Source organism: Chanos chanos, chromosome 6 (genome assembly GCF_902362185.1).
Source record: "Chanos chanos chromosome 6, fChaCha1.1, whole genome shotgun sequence".
Lineage (NCBI taxonomy): Eukaryota > Metazoa > Chordata > Actinopteri > Gonorynchiformes > Chanidae > Chanos > Chanos chanos.
The window spans coordinates 9,240,541-9,265,995 of NC_044500.1; the positions used below are offsets into that span (position 1 = coordinate 9,240,541).

General features: G+C 43.7%; 1 protein-coding gene across 4 annotated transcripts in view; it reads right to left on the reverse strand.

Annotated features, from left to right (window-relative positions):
• The window catches only part of slc8a2b (solute carrier family 8 member 2b), a 17,379-nt gene extending 5,871 nt beyond the window's left edge, over positions 1-11,508 (reverse strand). Inside the window, exons 1-6 of one of the 4 annotated variants that reach the window (XM_030776548.1) lie at positions 11,191-11,508; positions 8,370-8,507; positions 6,870-7,097; positions 6,056-6,394; positions 4,737-5,192; positions 2,749-3,125 (exon numbers count right to left, since the gene is read on the reverse strand). In XM_030776548.1, coding sequence (XP_030632408.1) covers positions 2,749-3,125; positions 4,737-5,192; positions 6,056-6,394; positions 6,870-7,097; positions 8,370-8,507; positions 11,191-11,262 — 1,610 coding nt within the window. In that variant the 5' untranslated portion in view covers positions 11,263-11,508. The remainder of the gene's footprint in view (positions 1-2,748; positions 3,126-4,736; positions 5,193-6,055; positions 6,395-6,869; positions 7,098-8,369; positions 8,508-11,190) is intronic. The other 3 variants (XM_030776549.1, XM_030776552.1, XM_030776551.1) reach the window with 3 other exon arrangements.
• Between the last annotated feature and the right edge of the window lie 13,947 nt (positions 11,509-25,455).

Sequence of the window (25,455 nt, forward strand, 5' to 3'; positions counted from 1 at the left end):
ACGTCAGCAGGCTGCAGACGTCTGTGTGTGTTTGCCCCTACACTTAAACATAAACACACAGATACACATACACACATACAGATACAGATACACATACACATACGCGCACATACACACACACACACTCGGACGCGCGCGCACACATACACACGCACACACACACACGCATTAACACATGTACACACAGAGTTGCTTTTCCAAAGGTGGAATACACTGGGGAGTGAAGAGAGAGAGAGAGAGAGAGAGAGAGAGAGAGAGAGCGAGAGAGAGAGAGAGAGAGAGAGAGAGAGAGCTGAGAGTAGATATAGGTGAGTGAGTGAGAGCAGACATCTGTGTCTCTTAGGGAATTGTGGGGAAATGTCACCAGAGCAACTTAGTTGAGCGGTTAGAGCGAGAGAAAGACACAAATGGAGAGAGGGAGAGAGAGAGAGAGAGAGAGAGAGAGAGAGAGAGAGAGAGAGAGCAGAACAAAAGCATGGTTCTGTTTCATTATAAAATGCAGCAGAGCCAATTTCTGCCAGGTGCGGCTGAGCTGTCGAGTTGCACTCTGTTAAAAAAACTGCACATTACTGAACTATTAGGCATTCTGTTTTTGCATGACAAAAGAAATGACAGCACAGGTTGCAGAGGTACACCCCTAAAGATGTTGAGCTTTAGAAAACGCTCCAGTGGAAGACTTTGGCTGTGTCTGAAATGGCACACTAGTGTTCTGCATACTGGCCCAGCATACACTGTGTACTGCACACTACTCCCCATGCTACTGTACAGTATGGTATGCAAATATGAGAACTTTTCTTGTAGTGTGCTACATGTTTGCTATCGGTTGGGCTATTTGTTCTGTTAAAAAAACGAACAACACACGACTACAACAAACATCTATCAAAAGGTGCCCTATAAGAAAGCATATGAAGACTTAATACACCAAAAAAAAATGCAACTGATACATTTATATTCGGAACTGCAGCTGGAGTTGAAGTGGGAGCCACGTCTGTTGCTGTCCGCCATGTTTTTTTAAATTTTTTGGCAGTTGGACATCACCGCATAGCATCATGGGATGCAGTAAACGACGAAGTGAGCTCTGGTTGTATACTGCAAATTTTCGCCAGAATAGTACATCATCCGGGTAACTGTCGTGTAGTGCAAATTTTTATTTTTCGTGTACTGCATACGACTTTCTACTTTAACGTCGAGATCAGTATATAAGTAGTATGTAGTATGCCATTTCAGACACAGCCTTTGATGAGTAACCAAAGCACAAACTGACTGTTTCACACTTGGCTGCCCTTTATCCCCCTATGGAACGAGTTCATCTCTCAGAATGATCCGCGTGCATGGGAGAGGGATTAGGGTCAGCTGTAAGTGGACACCACATACGCCAGTACGGTGAACATTTTTGGATGGCAAGCCCTTTCGTGAGGCTTCAAACTGAGAACGACGCATTAAAGGAGCAATTATTGCGCAATTACCAGAAACCTGAACACCACTGTGGCATTAACACAGTCTCTAAAGAGGCTAAACAGAGGACAAGACAGACTCTCTCTCTCTCTCTCTCTCTCTGGCTCTGTCTGTTGAGCTTACGCACATGCACAGGTGCATTTACACACGCGTGCATAAACACACACACACGCACACACACACACACACACACACACACACACTTTCCGACCATTTATTTTGTCCCTATCTGAAAAATGCCTGGCAACAAAGTGATGCACACAAACAGTGACAATACTGCCCACACACACACACACACATACACAGAGAGACAAACTCTTTCCATGCATTTATTCGTCTGTCAATAAAATATGTTAATGACTCATTTTGTGTACTCAAGCAGTGGCAATTCTGTAGACACACACACACACACACACACACACACACACACACATACACATGCAAACACACATTCTCAAAATCCACACAATAACAAATGAGACATCGCAATCATCCATCTAAAACACACAATATGTACTAGCTCATCTGGGTGTAAATCTTTTTGTGCTGGTTAGTTAATTGCACTAAATTGTATTCATTAGATTTTCTATACCTCGTGTCTCAACTGAAGACAAGTTGCCATAAATCAGGACGAGCATAACTCATCGACCGATAATACACAGATGTACTGCAGACAAATAACGCCCACATTCCACGAACGGTTCGTTACTTTTGAGAAGCCACTGCCTCTAACAGTTCAGTCTGTATGAATAATGCAGGGAGCTGTCATGTGTCCTCTGGACGGATGGATGGGAATGGAGGAGAGGAGCGAACAGGAAGGTAAAGGAATAGCAAACGAGTCGTTATACCGTCTATCTGAACGTGCTGAGACAGCTCGTTTCTCTCAGGAATGGAGGGAATACCCTTCTTCCTTTACCGCTCCTCCTCCTCATCCTCTCTGTTTAACTAACCCCACTGTTCTCCATGGACGTTACGTTCATTCATTTTCTTTCACCTCCATGCTTTCAATCGCTTTCTGTCTCCATTCTCTCCATCCCCCCCTCTCTCGTTTTCTCTCTCTCCTTTTCTCCGTCCCTCTTATGATTTTTTTTTCTCTCACTCACTCACTCACTCACTCACTCTTCCTCTGTTTCAACTCTCTCTTTACTTCTGTCTTCCTCGAACTCTCCACCTCCTGTTGTTCTCTCTCACTCGTGCTCTTGCTACATGATGCTCTCCCCCTCTCTCTCTCTTTCTCTCTCTCTCTCTCTCTCGTTCTCTCTCTCTCGTTCTCTCTTTCTCTCTCTCACTCACGTGGTCTGGTCGTTGGTGAACTCCAGCTCTCCGCACACGTCTTCGTAGTCGTCACCCCCTCCCTTCGCCGTGCCCGGCTCGGTGTGGTAGGGCAGGATGACGGTGCCGCGGGCGCCCGAGTTCCGGACCACCGTCACCTCCATGGTCCCCACGCTCTCGCTCGTGCGCACCATCCGCTCGCTGAAGGTGAAGATGCCGGCGTGGTCGTCGTCCAGGATGGTGATCGTGCAAACCAGGGGCTCCACCAGACGACCCTTGGGTCCCGCCCCGGCCTCGTCGCTCTCGAACATCCCCTCGGCGTCGCCCACGCGAAGGTTCGACAGACGAACGAAGAAATGTTCGTCTTCCTCGAAGATGTCATCGTCGATAATTCCCACCTGGAGAGCGGAGAAAGAAACACAAATGGTGGGAAAAACACTATGAGGACTCGAAGACAGACAGACAAAAAGATTATTTCTGTAGCAGGTTATTGGCGATATTCAACCTTTGCCATTGATCAAATCTCATAAGTCCAAAACCAACACATGGGCAGCACAGATGGTTAAATCAATCAAAAAGAAACACAATTTGAACATTCTGGAACAAAACTCAAAATCCAATAGAGAGTGGAGCTGAATTTTAGTTGCTCTAATGTCTGAGTGGTTTGAACAATGATCTACAGATTAAACAAAACCGGCCAGTGTACTGATCAATTTCTCTTTTTTTCCTGTCAGCTACAGCTCTTGTTGAAATGCATGCTTTTTCGCCTTTGATTGGCTAATTGGATTTAACTCATTTCATAAGCCTGAAAATTCATTCAGGGAAGCTGAGGTTTTTTTTAGTTCTCTGTAGTATTCTGAAACTCAAATAACACATTATAACACCCCCCCCACCCCATCCTCCGATCTATGCTCTCTTCCCTAAAGAAAACAGCAAAAATTAAACAGTAACAACCAAACAGTCACAGAAATATAATGTTTCTGCTGAGACCCAAATCCCCAATGTCACTAAGATTTAACAGGATTTTCTCTGCCTGCTGCAGAGAACGACCCTCCCCCCCCCAAACCCCCCCCCCCCCCCCCCCCCCCCCCCCCCCCAGTTTACTACAGTCGCTAGAGAGCAGATACTAGTTGCACAACAGCGTGGATATAAACATTAGTGAGTGTGTGTGTGTGTGTGTGTGTGTGTTTGTGTGTGTGTGTGTGTGTGTGTGTGTGCGTTCCTGAAACATGGGATTGATAGGGGACATATGGGACTTTAAATTACATAACTGTTCAGAAAAAAAAGAAAAAAAAAAACTCTGGGATTATCTTCTGCAGAAGTAGAGAACTAAATCTCTACGTTCAGGCATGTGCATTCGCCATTTTAGCTACATCTCTAAAGTAAACAACTGTCAATCAGTGTCATTCCGCTAACGATGGGCCCTCATTTACTGTAATGGTACTGCTACTCCCCCCCCCCTCTCTCTCTGTTTGTGTGTGTCTCCCCCTCTCTCTCTTCTATCATAAAGAGAGATTATTAGAGTATATGGCTCAGGGTATCTTTGTTTTTCCACGTTTAAAACAGTCATTTAATCTGTCTTGTTTGAACTGTCTTAAGAGTGTTTGAGCTGTCTTTGAGCTTTGCTTATTTAGAGGCTTATTGAAACTGAATGTAATATATTGGTATAATAACTGATGATGACGATGACGATGATAACGACACTACTACTACTACTACTACTACTAATGATAAATGTTCTGATGATATTTTTGGTGTGGCCTCTGTGTGGCTGAGAGCGGAACATGCCAGCTGTGAGCTGACCGGTAATTGAACAGATTTGATCTGTATTTGAGGAGGGACAAATCAGCTGTGAGCTGTTGCTAATGGTGAACTACCCCCCCAGTTTTCCTTTTCTTCCCCCAGCCTTTCAGCTACTTGAGATGTAACTGTCTGGTGTGTGACTCAAACGCCACTGACCTACTAAATGGGATTTCAAATTCAATTCTCTCTCTCTCTCTCTCTATTACCTTAATCTCCTTCCTGGTCTCTCCAGGTTTAAACACCAGCGTGCCTTCGCAGTACTCGTAATCGGATCCGGCGTTGGCGGACCCGTCCTCGGTGCGGTAGTCCACGTAGAAGGTGCTCTCCCCTAGGCCGCCCTGACAGATCACCGCTAGCGTCAGGGTCCCGCAGTTCTCCATGCACTGGCCGTGGGCGCTTTCAAAAGAAATGTGACTACACACGGCCAGGTCGTCCGCCTCGCCCCCGTCCTCCTCCCCGGACGCCGCCGCCTTGCGGGCGTGGTCGGCCGCGTGCTTCTTCAGCACGTTTCCCGCCCCGATCATCATGCGGGTGGCCTGGACGCGGTAGAAGGCTCTGCTTTTCTGCTGGTGCAGGAGGGCGTAGTAATTGGCCAGCTCCACCAGCTGGTCCAGTTCTTTGTCGGGGTACTTCTGCTTCAGGTCTTTCAAGATGCGGATCACCTGAGAACGACACGGAACAAATTTCAACGCCGATTACAGCGCCTGTTGGATAGAGGCTTCCCGTACGTAACGGGGGTTTATTTAAACAGCCGTTTTTGCACCAACCCCCGGAATGACAGGTTAGGAAAGCTAATTAAACAGTGGTGAGAAAGAACTTTCTGACACTAAAATTGAGAAAAAAGACCTTGAGACAGAGCTAGACAAATAAAAAATAAAAAACAGAGGATGAGGAAGGTTATTAAAGTATAAACATTTTTCTGGTCTGATGTTCCTAAAAGCCTCTCCACTAGAGGCGTGTAAATATGATTAAGTGAGATAGATGGTGTCTGAATAACAATTTGTTGTCAAGTTACAAATGAGAGTGCATGTGTGTGTATGTATGTGCGTGTGTGTCTGTGTGTGCATGTGTGTTTATGCGTGCGTGTGTGTGCGTGCATGCATGTGTGTATGTGTGTGTGTGTGTTTGTGAGCGTGCGCGCATGTGTGTGTGCGTGTGTGTGTGAGTGCGTGTGTGAGTGCGTGCGTGTGTGTGTGTGTGTGCATGTGTGTGTGTGTTTGTGAGCGTGTATGTATGTGTGTGTGTGTGTGTGTGTGTGTGTGTTTGTGTTTGTGAGCGTGTGTGTGTGAGAGTGTGTGTGTGTGTGTTTGTATGTGTGTGTGTGAGAGTGTGTGTGTGTGTGCGTTTGTATGTGTGTGTGTGTGTGTGTGTGTGTGTGTGTGTGTGTGTGTGTGTGTGTGTGTGTGTTTGTGAGCGTGTGTGTGTGTGTGAGAGTGTGTGTGTGTGTGTGTGTTTGTATGTGTTTGTGTGTGTGTGTGTGTTTGTATGTGTGTGTGTGTGTATGTGTGTGTGTGCTCTCTCACACCTCTTTCCGACTCTCGTCCAGCTCCTTCGTGTTCTCCATGGTAACAGTGGTGCTGTTGGAGTTGGGCAGGGTTGCAATGACACCCGCAGTGTTGTTGGCACCATCCTGACAGTTCTCCTGTGGCATTACTCCTACAGTGCCCCCGCGGGGAGGGAACTTCCCATCCATTTCCAGTCCCTTAGGAGTCATCTCTCCCTCAGTCTCCACGACAATCCCGCGCCTCTTGTCGGCACGGTAACGCTTCCCCATGTACTTGTAGAAAAGGAGGCGGCGGTCAGCGATCCAAGCCAGGATCACACACACAGGGAAATACAGCAGTGTGACCAGGGCTTCCCATACCTGAACACACACACACACACACACACATGCGCACGCACACAGATCACAAAGGCACAAATTTAATCTTCATGTTTCTTACAGAAGCATGCTCTGAGTGAACGCTAGGTCTGAGTGTAAATATGTATATATGTATACATATATACTGTTTGTTTAATGCTATCCAAATAAACTGGAGATAAAAGCTCAATTCCACTGTCAGGTCTGACAACCCTGAGCAGACAGAAACTAATGACAAACTCAGACACGCTAGACAATCATGACCTGCTCTGTCTCCCTTCTTCTTTCCTATGCCCCTGAAAAAAAAAGACCCACGATATGAAAGGCTTTGCTATCGTTTGTTGTTTAGTATAATCTGAAATATGTCTCCGCTCTGCAAACAAAACAAGGACATTTAATACACTCTGACAAACAGACAAGGAAAGAAAACAGAAAGGAACAGACATATGGTTACACACACACACACACACGCGCGCACCTCTACGACTCCTGGTGAGATGACGGAGAGGATTATGTACAGCCATATGTAGGCGAAGATGCTCCAAAAAGCCGTGACGAAAAAGACTCTCAGGTGTTTGATCTTCCGCGTTTCTCCGTCGGGAATGACCCACACGCAGAGTCCGATGATCACAAACATGTTGAAGGCGGCGCTGCCGACGATTGTTCCTGGTCCCAACTCGCCAGCCTTAAACTCGTGCCCGCACACCTGAAACGAGAAAAAAAAAAAAAAAAAAAAACCCCGAACCCGGTGCGTCAGCCCGCTTGACTCTCCATAACAGACAAACGCCGCGCTCTTTTGGTAGCTGTGGTAACTGTTTCGTTAACGTACTATAATTAGCAAAAAAAAAAAAGAACGAAAAAAAACCAGGACTGAATTTTGAATTCAAACATCAGAGTGCAGTAACCCTGGCACGCACGGCTCATTTCAGTAATCAGCCGCTGTGTTGTTTTTCTTTTTCGAGATAATTACCATAAGCAAGAAAAAAAAAAACAGCAACAACAACACTGTACTTCTTCCAAGGAGCTCATAAAAAAAGTCATGAAAAAGTATTTGCAGACGGTTTGCACAACATTTCCGCAGGCTACTGCAGTAATCTCATTTGACAAAGACAGGTAACAGCGACAGTAGTTGATTACGATTACTTTTTTAAACTCTGGACAGTGGTCATAACCTCAGAGACTCACAGTTCAAAGGTTGTATTCGTTCTCTCTGTTTTAAGACTGTGTCGCTTCCATCAGGTTGCTGGTTCCGTCTGACATACCTTATAAGGGCCTCCGGTTATTACAAACCCCAGTTGGCATGACCCGTCTGATTCTGTAACTGATTAGACTGAAGGATAGGGGTTTTTAATCTGTCACAAATTCTGCTTGTAATATAATTCCTATCCCTTCTAGACGTAATCTCTTTTTCTCTCTCTCTGTACTTTTTTCCATTACATTTCCCAGCTGTAATTGAGTTTTGTTGAAAAACCCAATAATGCTTAGCTGTATTTGACAATTTCCATTTATAAACAGCATCTGTCATGAAAGATTATCACACTTAATGGCAGTGTAATGACACGCTGTCAAAACACACGTCACATTAAAGGTTAGCTATTTTGTCACTCATGCTGACTGATAAACATGGCTAAAATGCCCTTAACGAGAGGGCTGGAGAACCTGAGGTTACGTTAGTGTCATGGCATGTGACATACTACATTATCACATTCACTTAAGAGCCACTCTGAGAGAGCTTTGAAGTGGAGTGGTGGAGGTATTCAGATAAATGGTTACACTCTCTTTCTGCTCTTCTCTCTCTCTGTTTATGTGTTGGTAGAGAGAGAAAGAGTCATAGATGGAAAGACAGATAGACAGACAGATAGATAGATAGATAGATAGATAGATAGATAGATAGATAGAGTGGAGAGAGAGATAGACAGACAGACAGAGCAAGAGAGAAACAGACATGGTTGTGGAAAGAACCAGAATGGTTACCCACCTCTATGAGGGACAACAGGATCTCAGGGGCGGAGGAACCCAAAGCCATCAGCGTCAGATTAGACACGGTTTCATTCCAGATCCGGACCGTGGCCACTGACGTCTCTCCATTCGGCAGGGTGATGGTCACTTCCTTCTCCTGTGAGTCGCGAACAGCAAATATCAGCTTACAGTTTACAAACACACACACACACACACACACACCATACACACACAAATTACTCCCCAGCACACACACACACACACACACACACACATACAAGCAGACTCATCTACATACATACACATAGTCAGAACAACCTATAGGCTCTCTCACACACACACACACACACACACACACACACACACACACAAAGAGGCAACCAATCTTCATTCAGTAAGGTCTTTAAGTGCAGTTGGAAGCCAAAGCATTTTGCTGACTTCATTATGCTGCTGACATGAGCTGTTTATTCAAAACGCCTGTTAAAGCTCAGAGCATTTGTTTGTAGTCTGTTGACTTTTCTCTGAAATATGAAGCTGATATATTGATTTTTATGCTTGTTTTGGCTGCAATATAAACACCATTCGCTTGGAGGCAGGAGTATATGTCTTTCCTCGTTATAACCTGCGGCTTGAAATGTCAAAGAGAGAGACTGAATTTATGACAAAGATCCTCCTACTAAGGTGATTCTCAAATGTCCCCCAAAACCTCAGTCTCCTCTCTGGATAGAATCCAAGTTTGTATAGCAAAGCACATTCACTATACAAAAAACTTGGAAGTGTTTTTTTTTTTTTTCAGAGTTGGGCAGAGTTCTTTTTGAGTTAACTGTTTCGTGTCTCCCAGGAGGATTCTGTGTTCCAGCGCTTATCAGAATTACATTTATTCTGGTGTCGATTTCACGCCGGGAAAAAAAACATTGCATTTTGTCTAACATCAAGGGCGGAATATCAAAAGATGCCATGAGTTCAGTTAAAACTAGCAAATGTGCTGTGTATGCTTAACTCTGTGTGTGTGTTAGTGTGTTATTTTTTCTTCAGTTTCTTTTCCTTGAAATTTTCTCTAGATCACTGTATATGCTGACTTGCGCTACCCCCCCCACCCCACCCCCCCCCCGCCCTACCGATAATATTTTCACACGAACTGTTTCACTAAAATTACACTTTACACGCTACAATTCATCCACATACAAAACCATGTCTTCATTAGCAGCATTTCATATTCTTCTTCTCTAAAATTACTACAGAACTATCATCTTTCTTTACTACGTTTCATAACGTGATCATTTAGGATATCCGAGTTATTTTTCCAGTCCCCCTGTTAAGATGTAAACCGTGCCTGAGTAAACGTGGCTCGTCGTAGTAGCTACATTTCTCGTATCTTAAGAGACGCGTTCCCATGCAGAGGTCAGAGGAGGAGAGCCTGTCTCTATTTATGACAGGCCTGATTGATGATGAAAGAGGAGAGCTCATTCCCTCTAACCTTGAGATGAAGGGCTGACTTCCCCTCATCTGACAAGGAGATATCTACATATATACGCTCTCACAGTAAAGCACTGCTACCACCGGCATCTGCAATCTTTCTATTTGCCTACGTGGATAATTCCTTTGCACGATTTTACAGTGCACATATTTGCATTATTAGATGTTTGAATTTAATGTTAAAAAAAAAAGTCCATTCAGGAGTACAGGAAACAATTAAATACCACTGTGTGTGTGTGTGTGTGTGTGTGTGCGTGTGTGTATTTGTCAACTAAATTCAACTGAGGATTTGACAGTTATCCACATCACACATAAGCCAAGGATCTCTTGCAGAACAAAAGGACATCTTTAAGATAAGGAATATGGAGGTGTTAAAACAGGCTTAGCTACAATAGAAAATCAAAAAGAAGGAAAACCATGGAAAGAAAAGTGGAGTGTATGCACGTGAGATGACATCATAATTCTGATTGGTGACGTGTTTTTGACACTAATATTATTCTCAAGAATCTATGGTCGCTGCACAACTAACAGAGACATGATTATTCCTGTGCAGATTAGACAAAAAAAAATGCAGGGATTATTTTGAGAGAGGCGTAAAAAAAAAAGACATTAACTCGTGGGAAATGGAATTAAACACACGCTGTTAGAGGGCCCGACTTTATTATTTCCCTCTTTATATCAACTGCTCTTAAAAATACAGTATGTGGCACAGAAATGTACCGACACAGAGCATTAAGCTTATTAATATGGATGAGGAACAGTATTAGAAACAGTATTAGGCTATTCTTTAAGGGGAGGAAAGTCATTTGCACCCTGCAGTTCTTTAGACAGAAATTCGCCAGTTCCCCCCCCCCGCAAATGTGTCACGTCCTCTTGAATTAATATAATACGTTCTTACATTAGGATGCTGTCAGCAATTTCACGTTCTAAGGGGGAGAGACATGAATCCTAATGAAGGTTGCAGGTCTTCCCTCGTCAGTCTGGGGGACAGTGCAGTTTTAACATGTGATTCAGACTTCGTGAAATGCAACACACATAATGGCCAGGGAAACCATTTAGTCTAACTTAATTATGCATTACAGCAACGCTATTATAATGTAACTTCTGTATCACTGCAAACTCATTATAATTTGCTTATATATGAGCGACATGTATTTAAATGTGTAGTCAAATATGTTCAAAATGTAGATTTAACATAGCTAGAAGAATATAATGGACCCGTACCAAGGTTCCAGCTGGTACAAAACCAATATCCCAACTGGTAGCACCAGAGCCATAAAGTGTGACTGGCTTTTGCTAACCTGATTCATTCTGAAATGGACCATCACCACCAGCCAACCACAGACAGCGCGTTGTGGGCTTACCTGCGATGTGATCACCTCAATGGACGCCATGAAGCGGTCAGCGATGATGGACACGCCCAGGAACATGTACATGAGAGACACAAAGTAGACGACCGCACGGGCAACCTGGTCGCCCAGACCGGGGTTGGTGGGTTTCCATACGGGCAGGATAATGCCCGGCTGGCACTGCACCTGTCCAGAGCACTTTTTTATCGACCCCCCGTTGCTGCCGGTGAGGTTGTTGTAGATTTCCGGGGGGATGGAGGGAGACGAAGTGCTTTCCTCCCTTTGCGACTCAGGTGAGCATGGCTGGGGGCAGTGAAGGATGACGAGAAATGAGAGAAGGAGGGGGAGAGAGGGAGCTGAGAAGAGCACCATTATTCCTCTCTTGGGTCTGGGGACGGGTGGGGGGGAAGGGGGTCCTGGAGAGCAGTGGATGGAAGGAGCACAGGACACTGAAATCAGGCAGTGCAGGAGTGGGAGACACCAGCCCACCTAAAAAGAGAGAAAGAAAGAAAAAAAAAGAGAGAGAAAGACTGAGTGAAAAAGGAGAATTTAAGGGAAAAGAGGTAAAAAAACAAAAAAACAAAACAGAACAAAACAGTTCTAGTTACATTATTCATCTGAGAAATCCACTTTGCCCACAAAATAACGAATGAAAGTATTAAATATCTTCAGGACACCGGCCCACTTAAGACAGTGCTTAATTGGCACGGGCTTGTTTCTCGATGAACAGCACATGCCGTGAATGTTAAATGTTATCTTTGCCATTCAGATATTCTCACTGAGCCTAAAACAGCGACCAGCTTAACTACTCCTGCGGAACTTGAAGAGCTGCAGAATTTTATGAAGGTGAAATCAGGACAGCAAGAAACGCTGTTCGCTTGCTAATTTTGCTAGCAAGTAAACCTTTGCACACATTTTTAAAGGATGTCACGTAATATAACGACAAATCCAGCAGTGCCATGTATCCAATGACAAGCGAACAAAACAACAAAAATTTACCGACGCTGAGGGAAAAATAAAAAGATGTGATACGCTGTCAGTTTTGGAAACACAGTCGCATGGAAAACACTTGACCGCCTGTTCGGGCGAAGAGTCTGTCTTTATTAGGTCACGTAAGTTATAGTTTTATCACCTGGACAAACAATAAACTCTACACGCTACATATTGCTATGGTTTTCAGAGAGAGGCTCCACAGAAATTCAGTGTGTTTTATTTACTTTTGTCATTGTCCTCCTCTGGCTAGCATGACGGGGTACTGGACTGTCTATGCCTCTATGGCGAAGTTGCCCAAACTGCGGCTCGCGGGCCAGAGTTGTCCTACGATTTTAGCGCCCCATGACACTGACTGTCACGACGGACGTCTTATTATAGTGAGGCACAAGACAAGCAAAGTGCTCCTGCAATTTCACCTCCAACATTTCCTGCAATATCCCTCACAACGCAGCTTAACATTTTCAGTAACCGCCAATTTTTGGTCCTTCGCTCAAACTGACAACCTTGTCTTAATGGTAAATTGGAAAGGTACAGTGGAAAAGAGTGGGACATGGATCAGTGGCTTTCATGAGAGAAAAGGGAACATGATTTTTTTTTTTTTTTTTTTTAAACAGAGGCGAGAGGGAAAAGAGTTTGTCTCGTCTGCAAACAATCCGTCTTGAAAGAGTATGACATTCGCTGCCATTATGGCAAAAATATGCCACCTCTCTGAGCAAGACATGAGAAGAAATGTGGAAAAAAAAGGCTAATGACCTGAAAGCTAACCTGGCAATGCATCAAAGCACTTAACCGAGGAGCTCACACGTTCAGGACAACGGTACGAGAGCTAGCTATAGTGGTTTTAAGGTTAGCATCCATGTGTGTTGGAGTGACTCACAGAACTACAATTTGACAGAGTTACAGTCTTTAGGACCTTTTTAATTAGGATTGTTTTGATTTTGTCAAATTTCCTCCCATTACGTTCTCTGAATGATATTTTCTTTCATCATGTCAATTACCCATATGCCCCCCCCCCCCATGTTTCCCATCATGACAGAACTCACACCTAACACAATATAGATACATCATTTTCTCTTTCCAATTGTTATCTGTATTTTATGTACTCCTTATTATAGTTTGACTCTTGAATGTTGGATTACATTTCTGCCAATAATGCCATAATATTTACACACACAGACGCACACACTGCACAGTACTGTATTTGACTAAATGATGGTTAGTCGTATTCTGCTTGGCTCATTTAATTTCCATTCCATTCAAAGACTGTTTCCACGGGACCATGCAAAAGCAGACACCACACACACACACACACACACACACACACCAAAAAGACATCGTCTGTTCAAAAGATTAAAAATTTTAACTTAACTCTTCTGACATCCAAAACACAACAAAACAAAACAATAAAAATAAATAAATAAATTAACACTTTTCCCAGATGAATTTTCACTCTCGCTCATTTCTGTCCAGACGTCCTCCGGACGGTGGAGCCCACGGATTTAAATTCAAATTTATATTTCGTGTCTCTCTGAGGTGTTGAGCTGTCAAAACTTTTTTCTGTACTCTCTTGAGCTGCATCTCTAACACAACCTTACTCAGAATGCCAAGCAAGAGAACAGAAGTGCATTGTTTATTGTTTACAGTGGGGGAGGGGATGGGATGGGCGGGGGCTCTCAAAGGGACGAACAGTTTAGCATTGGCACTCTTTGTTTTGATTCATTATGAATTCTCCTGGTCCTGCTTTAGGGTTTGCCAAGTGCAACTTGTTAGAGTTAATGGGTATCCCCCCCACCTCCCCCCCGGCCTAATGGAAGCCGTTAAAAAAGAAATAGTGAGACAAAACAGACAAGAGGAGAGGAAATGCTGGAACACCTTGGATCACAAAATGGACCACAAAAATGCCTGGAAAATGAGGGAGTCTTGGAAACATGTTTCGTGAAGCAAAGCATGACGAAGTGAGAGAAAGAGACAATGACTTGTGGAAGGGGAGAGAGAGAGAGAGAGAGAGAAGGGCTGTCCTGTTTGGAATATGCTCATAGATATTCCTGGCACGGGCTGGAGTGTTTCCATGGCGACTCTGCGGTGAAGGGATAGAAGTGGTGGTGATCTATCACCGTGGAAGAGGGAGAAGTGGAGAGTGAGAGAGCGGTAGAGGACGGAAATCCGTGAAGGACACTCCATCATCATATAAACACTAACTCGTGTATGAGCTCTGCTTGCATTGCTAAGAGGCCTCTGTGCAAAAACACACACACACACACACACACATACACACACACACAGAGTCATGCAAGCATGCATTTAGCTGTCTCAGCAAAACCGCTCACATACCACAGCCAGACTGACCCTATTGCAAACACACTCACAATCTGATGCGGCGTTCCGGGGTATTAAAAAAAAAAAAAAAAAAAAATTCCCATCAGGCAAGCCTGATTACGATTCCTGTATTATCGCAATACGTCCCGCAAGGAAAATGGTTTAAATTTAAATGCGAGGTTCACGCGTGCCCTGAAACCGCCGTTCCAGTTACATGGCTTACATGTTCTCTTGTGATTTTATGACAGCGGCCTGGAATCGCACTTGGGATTTGCTGAAGGAAAAAAATAAAGAAAGAAATAGTAACCAATCAATATAACGCTTTCAAAAATAAGAGCGCATGCTTTAGGTTACGCCGGGCCCGGCTCATGCTTGGCCCTTCCCCGTACATCTCATTATGAGAACAATGAACCATTACGCTGTTGTTTCTGTACCTCACACAGAGTTCCCATTTAGCTCTGTGCTGTTAACCATGATGTGGGGGGGGGAGGGGGGGGGCGGTGCTTTCCACACAGCGCCCGGCCTAATCAATGAAATCGTACAGGTTGGCTACGCGTTCAGTCACTGTGTTGGGTGTGCAACATCTCCTCTTTATGGAATATACACAAGAGTACTATTCTGAGGTCAATCATATCTTGATTAAAGCAATTCTAGTCAGAAAAATCCAACCAAAAGGTCATCGTTCCTCAATGCTCCCTTTATACATCACTGAGCACGACTCAAACCTTCCCTATTCGCAAATCATCATTTAAATAAGACTAGTAATAGCCATTGTGAGCCTTTTGGATTAACATAAAATTAGCTGACAAATGCATCCGTGTAGTCTCCAACATACCCTTTACATGCTTTTTTTTTTTTCCCCCAAATGGGATTCTTCATGTGGAAACTCAACCTGCCAGAGATTGTGCCATTTTAAAGTAATGTAACGTGAGGTTGTATCGGGTATGCAGCAAGGGCTCCTTTACACACCAATTTAAATTAGCTCTCTCTCTCTCTCTTTCTCTCTCTCTCTCTCTCTCTCTCTTTCTCTCTCTCTCTGAACCATAATCATCATGGCACAGCGTTGACGCTCAAAAGAAACGCTAAGCACCACTAATCTTTTGTAATGAGCCAAAACGTCTAAGACACCGGTGTCAGATATTGTCTGAAGAGCCTTCGCCAGACGTTCAAATTTGGTCACGTATCTGAAGTGAAAGAATAAATTCCTGTTTGACGTTCTAATGTTGCTATTCTCGCCTACAGCATGCTCATCCTCTATTCCTTTCTGTCCCTGTGCCTGCGATAGTTCCTTTATGTTAATCCTGCCATGTCTTCAGGAGCTTTGACAAGAGAGAGCCCCCCCTGGCATCTCGTTTGCATCGGTATCCGCAATTTGAACCTAGAAAACATCTAACGGAAACAGGTCTCGAGCGTGCTAGGAAGCTTACACGACAGCGGCTTACATCTGCTCTGTTTTTTTTTGTTATTTCGACCATAGGGGTTCGAATGACCCCCCCCCCCCAAGTTATGTTTTGAATCCGTCAAAAGTGCCAGAGATTGTAAGCTCAGATAAAAAAAAAAAGACAATTAAGTTAGGAAATGAGTGAGCTCTAACCGGTGAACAGAGCACATCTTTTGAGTGCTATCTTTGTTTCTCCGCCTCTGCTGTTCCTAATTGTTTGTTCCGTCACCCTCGCATTCTCTTTAACAAGACGGGGCGAGCCTGTGCCGGTACACCAATACAGAGTCGGTAAACAAATTACCGTCCATGTGCTTGAACAAACAAACAATCATTTCTCAACCCTTACAGAAGCCTCCTCCTTGTGGATCTAAGCATCTGCTGATGGTTTGTTTAGAAAATCAAGGCGATCAGGCCTCGATGAGTGATTGCTTCTTTATTTAGTCATGTTGCTGAGCACCCTGCACTTCATTTAATTAAACGAGTGTCTGACAAGAGCTTTTGGACTCTCGATTCCTAATGGCAAATAATGTAGCAAGCATTAGCGAAAACTGCTACGTCGCTACTATCAAGTCAAATGACCTTTGGCTAGCCCATAAATGTTTTTTAGCATGGGATATCATTGGCTTAGCTGTGGATCGTGCGCACAAAAATACATACAGTGTGGTTCATGCTAAGACTTCTACCAGTTTATCTCATTTCTTTTTTATCAGTATCATCAAAAGTCGCTCGTGTAGAATTACAAACATGCTAAGTCTCAGCGCTCCATAAAAAATGCAGCTGCAACGATTGGATGATTAAAATCTTATTAGCATATTCCAAAAATAGACTGTTGTCAGATAGACTATAGAGGACGAGCCAATTCAATAAACAAGATAGATATGTACAGATAGATATGTACAGATAGATAGATAGTAGAACAGCAATTCAAATCCTGTTAAGATTGTTTTTGACCGCACTGTGGGTAAAAGAATAAAATCATCTGAGTTTGGGTCCTGCGATGGACTGGTGACCTGGACTGGTGGCCTTTCGCCCTACGAGCGCTGGGATAGGCTCCGGCACCCCGCCCCCCACGACCCAAATTAGGATAAGCGGCTTAGATCATGAGTGAGAGAGAGAGTGAGTTTGGGTGTTTGTAAAGCTAGAAGCTGTTGCTCAGATTGTACTGGAAAGTAGGCAGTGAAATCTCTCTCTCTCTCTCTCTCTCTCTTTCTCTCTCTCTCTCTTGCCCTCTCTCCCTCTCTGTTTGGAGATACCTGTAGCTGTGTTGGCACAGTGGCGTGCAGCAGGTACGACTTATGTGGGCGTAAGGAAATGATCTCAGCTTTTGGAAAGCTCTGTTTTTGACCTGACACCCTCACTCAGAACCCCCCCCCACGAAAAAATGAAAAAATCGTGGCAGAGTTTCCTGTCTCTTCGTATTAATGCTTGTTTCCTTGAACACCTTCCACCCACGCGCAGACTCCACCCAAAGAACAACAGCAACAACATGAGGTGATAAAAACAGGAAAAGAACGAGCAAACTTAGCGTTACGCTAAAAGAAATAGAGAGAAAAAAAAAAGAGTGAAAATAAAGAACCGTGGGAACGTGACCATGAAAACCGAGTTTCAAAACCAAATTTCATTTCACTTCGTTTTAATTACTTCCATTACGGAAATACCGAAGTCATTCATCATGCCTGAAAAGATATTTCAGTCATCCGTGGACATTGTTTTAATCAGTCCCTTAATTGACCTAAAACCTAAGCAACCTATCCTAGCAACAGAATCAATTTTGTCACAGGGAGTGAAACTGACAGTCTCTACACTAGAGAGAAGCGCTATACCAAAAGGCTTCACGTCGGACCTGTATAAGCTCTAATGAACCTTTAGGGCCATTTCACACACGCTATTCATATAGAAAAGAAGAGTGGAGAGACTGCTCCGCCAATGCGAGGTATTTTCATATTCAATATTAACCCCAAAAACCCCTTCCACATTGTGATAAATCTTCCTACCTGGTGTACCAACAGTAACCCTGAGAGAGTCAGAGCTCCATTAACTGTGAGTTAGAGTGTTTTAAAAAGCTCAGGGTTGAATAGGTGATAATTATATGACTCATGATTGATAGTTCTGTCACATCACGTCTTCTCTAAAGGACAAGCGTAGGCTTAGAGGATTCAATCATCCCTCTGTAAGTGTAGGGCAGTTTTTTTTTTTTGTGTGTGTGTCATTTTCCTTCATGGCGCTAAAGGTAAGGTAAAGACTGCAATTTGAAGATAGCCGTGTGCTGAAGACTGTATTTTAAAGATGGTAGCGTATTCTGGTTGTGTTTTGATGATAGCCTCCATGCACAGCTATGAGAATGAATGAGTGATCAGGCCGCGTGCGTTGTTGCTCTGATGTGAGCTTGTGCACTGATGCTGCTGTTAGGTAGATCTGTGCTGCTCAAAGAATGTGGTGTGTATGAGATGCCGAGAAAGAGAGGGAGAGGGAGAGAGAAGGAGAGAGATTATGGGCAGTGGAGAAAAAGAGAGAGGCAGAGAGAAGGATAGATGCTTGGGGAATTCAGTCTACTTTCCATTGGCGTTCAGAGAGAGAGAGAGAGAAAGAGAGAAGAGAGTGAGAGAGAGAGGGAGAGAGAGAGAGAGAGAAAACACTTTCCTTTAAAGTCAGAGAGCTATCTAGCTGAGAGCAGATTAAAAAAAAAAGAAAGAATGTTTGCTCGCAGTGATTCACTATTTGCTCAGCCAGTGCTAACAAACCTCTTCACTTTTTACATTGATAAAAGCGATGAGAGTTCAGATTGGCCAATGGAAGAATGACATTAAACCCAATGGGCTGGGACATTCCTGGCTCGGAGCTTTCATCTTGTGAATGACGAACAGTTAACCCCCCCCCCCCTCGCCCCATGCCACCGCCCCCCCACCCATCCCCAAAAGGCGGCTATTAATCTTATGAAAGGACTAATGGCCAGAGAGTAATGAGATGTCCCGCTCCAGTCTCCAGGGATGCTGATGTCATTCTTACTAAAGAAAGCAAAGACCCTCTAGCCCTCTTATCTTTTCCCAGATAAGGTTAATCAGATCTCGCGGAAAAAGAAAACGTGTACAGAGGAAAAGCCAGAGGAGCATGATAACGGAAGGAGGGGATATCCTTCTAAAACACTTAAACCGAAAACCACTCAGCTGTTCAACCGCACAAATACATATCTGGGTCCATATTTTAGAATATATATGTATATATATATATATATATAAAACTTTCTAGTTTACCAAGTGTAGTACAAGAAGGCTGAACAAATGTATTTCCGTTTCTTTGTAGAGCTCTGTAATTCTGTATGCGATATTGCTGTTCTTTCTGTTATATTTTTTTAATCCTGTGAGTGAAAGAATGAGGCAGGCTGCGAAGTAGGAGAAACAGAGAGAGAGATGGAGAGAGAGAGAATAAAAAAAAAAAAAAATTCAGCTGAATAGATGAGTGGCAGAGGGAGGGCACCGCGAGGGGAGCTCATGTGGAGGGTTGTTGTGAGGGTGTGCGGTGAATAAAGATAGACCACAGGCTGAGTTTTGCTGTGGAGTGGAAACACACTCTAGGGATTGCTGATAGTAGTTTTTTTTTTTTTTTAAAGAAAGAAAGAAAGAAAATAACAAGAAGGAGCCACGGGAAGAGAAAAACCAAACTTAACCAAGATACGACAAAAATCACAAACCTCGGCTGTAATGCCTGCTCCGCGGTACACGACCATTCGTTTGTTTGTTTGTTTGTTTGTTTGTTTGTTTCATAGGAATAAACGTAGCTTTTGTGCATTCAGTGTATTCCGCTAAGCGCTAGCTGTGCCGCCACAGCCTAAGCAGTCCAGTCATCGAATTGGATGCCGCTGAAGGAAGAAAAAAAAAGGAAAGAAAAAAAAAAAGAAGAAGAGAAAACTGTGAGAGGATGAGATTGCCCGGGAGCTTTCGCTGTTTGATGTTCAGAGAGAGTCAAGAAGACAGCACTGCTATAGATGATGCTTTAAGGCCTCTTAGTCATGTTACAGTAATGTGTTTTTTTTGTTTGTTTTCGACGTGTGGTGCGCCTAAAGGAGGGCGTTCCCCTTGTGGGGGAACTGTCCCACTCCGAGAGGAAATCACTCACGATAGCTTTGGGAGTATTTTAAAAAATTATTGAGAGGGTTATAGATGTTTTGGCATCGACCAAGCCTGTAATTTGTAAATTCTGCAAAATCACAGCTCTGTGTGTTTCAAGAGGTCCACAATGGGATGACCGGTTTTCATACTAAAGCCAAACAGACATCGATGGGCCATTCTTTGTGTGCATATTGACTCAGAGCATCTGATGTGAAATCAGGCACAGCTGAACATTGAGGATAGTGTTTGTTCTTTTGTTGCATGTCAGCTTGTGATATTATTTAATCGTTGACCTGAAACGAATCTCCTGGTGTTATATTATCCAATACTGCTTTGTATGCCATAATGTCTCAATGCTTTATTGAATTTCAGCGTGTTACGTGGTGGATCTGGCTAACTGGTTTACACTTTTTTCACCCTGGCTCTAATAATGCGCTCTCTCTCTCTCTCTCTCTCTCTCTCTCTCTCTCTCTCTCTCTCCACACATGCACACACACACACACACACACACACCACAACCCACAACCACACTTCAGAATAACCTTGTCCTTTTTAAAGCAGCTGCTACATTACACTGTATGCTTAGAATATTTAAGTGGTCTCTGAAGTGATTCTTGAGCCCATTAAACATATTTGCTTTGGTGTATAGAAAAATGCTGAGTGTTGGCTTTACGGACACTCCACAGTCTCATCAGCACATCTCATACTCTGAGGACTCTTCACAGCTCCACTCAGTAAATAAAGAAACACACAAGTGCTGAGACTTTGCGTTGTCGACAGACGCCTCAGAGCAGCCTAACTTTGTTCAATAAACACAAAGCTTTATCGGTTCATGTTGATTTGAAGCATTGGGAGTATGACTTTTGGTGATGTAGTGTCTTAAGAATGTTTAAATATGGCAATGCCTTAAAGACCAGATTAGAGCGGTTCATTGTCGCCCCCCTCCCACACACACACACACACACACACACACACACACACACACACACACACACACACACACACACATCACCACACACACACACACACACACACACACACACACACACACACTCACACACACACACATACACACACACACACACACACACACACACAGTACTGGTTTACGGACTCCTTGTCCATGGAAAAGATAAAACACAATCAGTTTGACACCTTATCCCTGCCTTGTTATTTTGAGTGCTAATGTTTCTTTCAAAGAGATCAGGAGAAGGTGTTTTAAAGTGTTCAAAAGGAACAGCACGTTTGCAAACAGCTCATGATTTGTCTTTGCTTGATAAGTAAAATTGTGAATTTTATTTCTGAATTTTCATCTGCGCATCCAGGTTTTGGATAAGGTGGCAAGTCAACATCACACATTATCCAGAAACACACATCACACCCTCGATATTTGCTGCACACACGCAGCCGAGGAAAACGCACAGAGCTAGAGGTGCGTAAACACACACACATATACACACACACACGCAGATACCAAACACAGAGATAAGATGATGGAAAAACTCCCCTCAGAGTAATGGAAAAACTCAACCCTGGAAAAAAACACAACTCACTAGACAGGCAGTCAGAAGAATAAAGTGCTTGCAATTATGCAGACCTAACCCGGAGCTCTGTCAGACCACACACAAAAGCCCCGATCATCTTACAGGGCTTAAAGTGCATTGTTCACCACAGACGTCTAACATACAGAACCTATATATACCAAATACACGTCTGCGTAAACCACTCTGAATGCTCTTGTGTGAGGCTAATTAGGAATTTCTGAATTTTTAACATATCGTACTCGTGTAATATCTTGAGTTTTAAAGAGTTTTTTTTTAACTCTTGAGTCTGGAAGATGGGCAATGCCGACTTTTCACTTCCTTCTTCGTCGAAATGTTTCTCAAATCTGTCAGGAGCGCTTGAATCCATCGGATTACCGTCAATGTGCCGTGCCAATTAATTTCATGATCAAGACAAAAGAACTGCAAAAGAACATTCATCATTTTCCTTCAGTGTTCTTGGGCAGATGAGTATCATTTAAGCCTAAGAGATATGGTCCAATTATTTTAGCCTCAACGTTTATCCAGACTTAGCGTCTCCAATTTGTTTGTCCATATGTTTGGGATTAAATTCTAATTCAGACTAAATGTTCTGTGCTAAATGGTTTGTGTTTGTAACAAACAAAATCATATGGACGTGTGCCTTTAAAACATACGGCTTTGTATAGGCATATGTATTACATGCTAATGAGATGATGCGTTTCGCAGTCTTGCTGCTGTCGGTGAATAAATTGATTGATCACCCTGAACGCGGTCTGTCTCGACTCTTGACTTTCCGTAGTTAGCACGGCCTACAAATTGAGCGGTGACTGTTATTAAATATTCAGTGGAGACGGGTTTGATTTACGGCGCCGGTGCGCTTATCAGCGACAGGGCGGGGGACGGGTCGCGTGCTCTGCTGTTCCTCTCACGGAATCACGTGTGGCACTCGGCTGTAGACTGAATAACTGAAGCCCTGTTTCTCTGCACATGTCATATTAACTTCCATTAGCCTCTTTCCTTGACTCATTGTCTGCGGCTGCAGAATCTCCAGCGGCTGGTGTTTTTGGAAGGCGGTGGATCGTTCCCAGAGATCTGCCTGAGTAACGCTGTTGCTCCTGACAGTCGAACAAGGGATGGTGTTTTCTGAATATTCGTACCGGCGCGCGTTGAGCCAACGGCTACGCAATCGCTGAAAGCCTCATAAAACCGTAGTCTCTCCCATCCCTTTTTTTTCTGCGTTTAACACACACACAGAGTCCCCGACCACCTGCCTGATGGTCGACGGCATACAGATAGAGACCGAGCGTTCTGTGCCTTGGAAAGAGAACGCGACCGCGACAAACCGGCCTTTTAGCCCAGGTTCGCACCATTTTCGTACACTCATACACTCTTTTCATTGATGATCAGAAATGAACTGGTTGGTGAAACACCTGGCTAAGATTTCCCTGCACGACCCCTGCAGCCAATCAGGAGCATCGACCCTCTCTGTCCTCCCTAACCTCTTACCTGGGCGTCTCAATGGTAAAACCCAAAGCGCTGTGAACTCTAAACCAAAGGTGTACGTCCATACACGTATATATATATATATATCTCTGATATCACTGGAAAGGTGGTGTAATATGCCACAGAGTGCTTTGAAGTGGCATATGCGCGACGGTGGTGGTTCTTTTCATCTGACGGGGTGGAGGGCTTATGGAGTGTGATGGGAGAAGACAGGTGCATCTGTCTCACATAATATGCCTCACCTCTTTCTTTTCCTTCTTTCCATCTCCAGTCCTCCCTCTATCCGTCCCTTTGGTGTCTGGACGGTCGCCGCCTAAGGCTCATTTAGTCTCTTTTACTTTTTTTTTTCCCCCTGTCTTTGTTTCTTTCTTTTGCTCTCTCTCTCTCTCTCTTTCTGTTTTAAACTTCTCTTCCATCCCTCGTTCCTCCTGAGGGACGTTCACTCTTCACTTCATCCTCGCCTTTCTTTGTCTTTCTACCCTCTCGATCTTACACTCTCTCTCTCTCTCTCTCTCTCTCTCTCTCTCTCTCTCTCTCTGTGGTCCTGTCTCTCTCTCTCTCTCTCTCTCTCTGTGGTCCTGTCTCTCTCTCTCACTTGATTTCTCGCTCTATCTCTCATCTCACTCGCAGTTTAAAAGACTCTATTAATACATACATCTGTGTCAAACCTCTGATGAGGGTCGTTGTGGTTGATACAGAAATAAAATGTCTGAAGCCAAATTGCTACACGTCAGGATCTTTCCTCGTCTGCCTGCCTCAGCCTCTGGTTATCCCCCAAGCCAGGGCATTACACTTCCACATCAGCCACACGTGAGACGCAGCTTCCTGGAAAAGGCGAGACAGGAAGCAGAAGGAGGGGACAGGGAGCATGGGGGGGGGGGTTAAACCATGTGGGCGAAGGTAATTGACTTGTGTCGCAATTTTCCGTCGACTGACATACATGCTGCCTCTACCACTGTCATCAAAATGGGTTGTATAAATAGAACAAATAGAATGTTTGAGGAGACGCACACACATATATACGCACGCACGCACACAGTCACTCAGCTTCAAAGAAACACTAATGACTCCCCAACCATGCCCATTCATCAACATTTGGCTTGGTAGCCAAGGGATACCATTAATGAGGAGACTGGCCATTTCCCAGCATGCTTTGCGGTTGCCACTTTCAACCTCTAGGCCTTGTGCTGGCTGGAGACAACGACTCCACTAACACACTGTGACTGAGTGACTGAACTCTGCATGAAGAACAGAGGGATGAGTCAGAGAGGACAAGACAGAGAGAGAGAGACAACTGATGATTTTCTGGGTTTTTGTTTGATATTAAAACATGTGCATAACCGAGTGGGCTCGGTTATAGTCACTGCTTGTCCTTATAAACACACACATGTAAATAGAGACATTTGTGTCACAGACACACACGCGCGCGCACACACACACACACACACACACACGCCTACTGCACCCCCCCCCACACACACACATGCCTATCATACCCACCCCCACCCATTCCACAAACACACACACACACTTACACACTCCCAAACTCTCAAAAACTTTCCGATACCCTCATTTCCACTGCAAGAATGACCCATTACCAGCATAGGTCTACATACTAATGAATACATTTTTTAGCACCTGAGGGAAGCATACTATAACATGCTATATAAATTACCATACAAATCTATAAACATGTATTCTCTCATATTCTGTCACACATGCTGTCACCTTTACACACACACACACCTACACATAGACATACATACTCACATAGAAACACAGACATACACACAGGCTAGTATGAGAGCTCTTCTAACTCCTATGGTCCTTCTGAAAAACTGGACAAACACACAGGCCACAGCTGTGTGCATGTGGATAAGAGATGAGACATTATTTATTCTTTGCCAAAAAACCAGGTCGTCATCCTCTTTTTCTCTCTTTTCTAACCACTGCTGTGTAGCTAATGGAAAATTACACTATAATACTCATGATAGACAATTTTATACCACTACCACAACAGGAAGAGACAATATATATGAAAATGTATTCAATCTATATAATATATGTATGTATGTATATGTGTGTGTGTCTATATATATATATATATATATATATATATATATATATATATATATATATATATATATATATATATATGTATGTATGTATGTATGTATGCTTGTACGCATGTATGTATGTATCTATGGACAGATAGATTTGCTTTGTATATGAAAAGCACGGTGGCTGTCACTGAGATGCTCTGTGATGCCCCTGACACGTCCAGTATCTCTCAGGACATAACAATGGCATGCAGGGATCATTTCCACCAAATCTGAAAAGTCCTTTTGTGAACACCCAACTGAATGAATTTCCATTGTGATTATCTGAATGTAGTTCA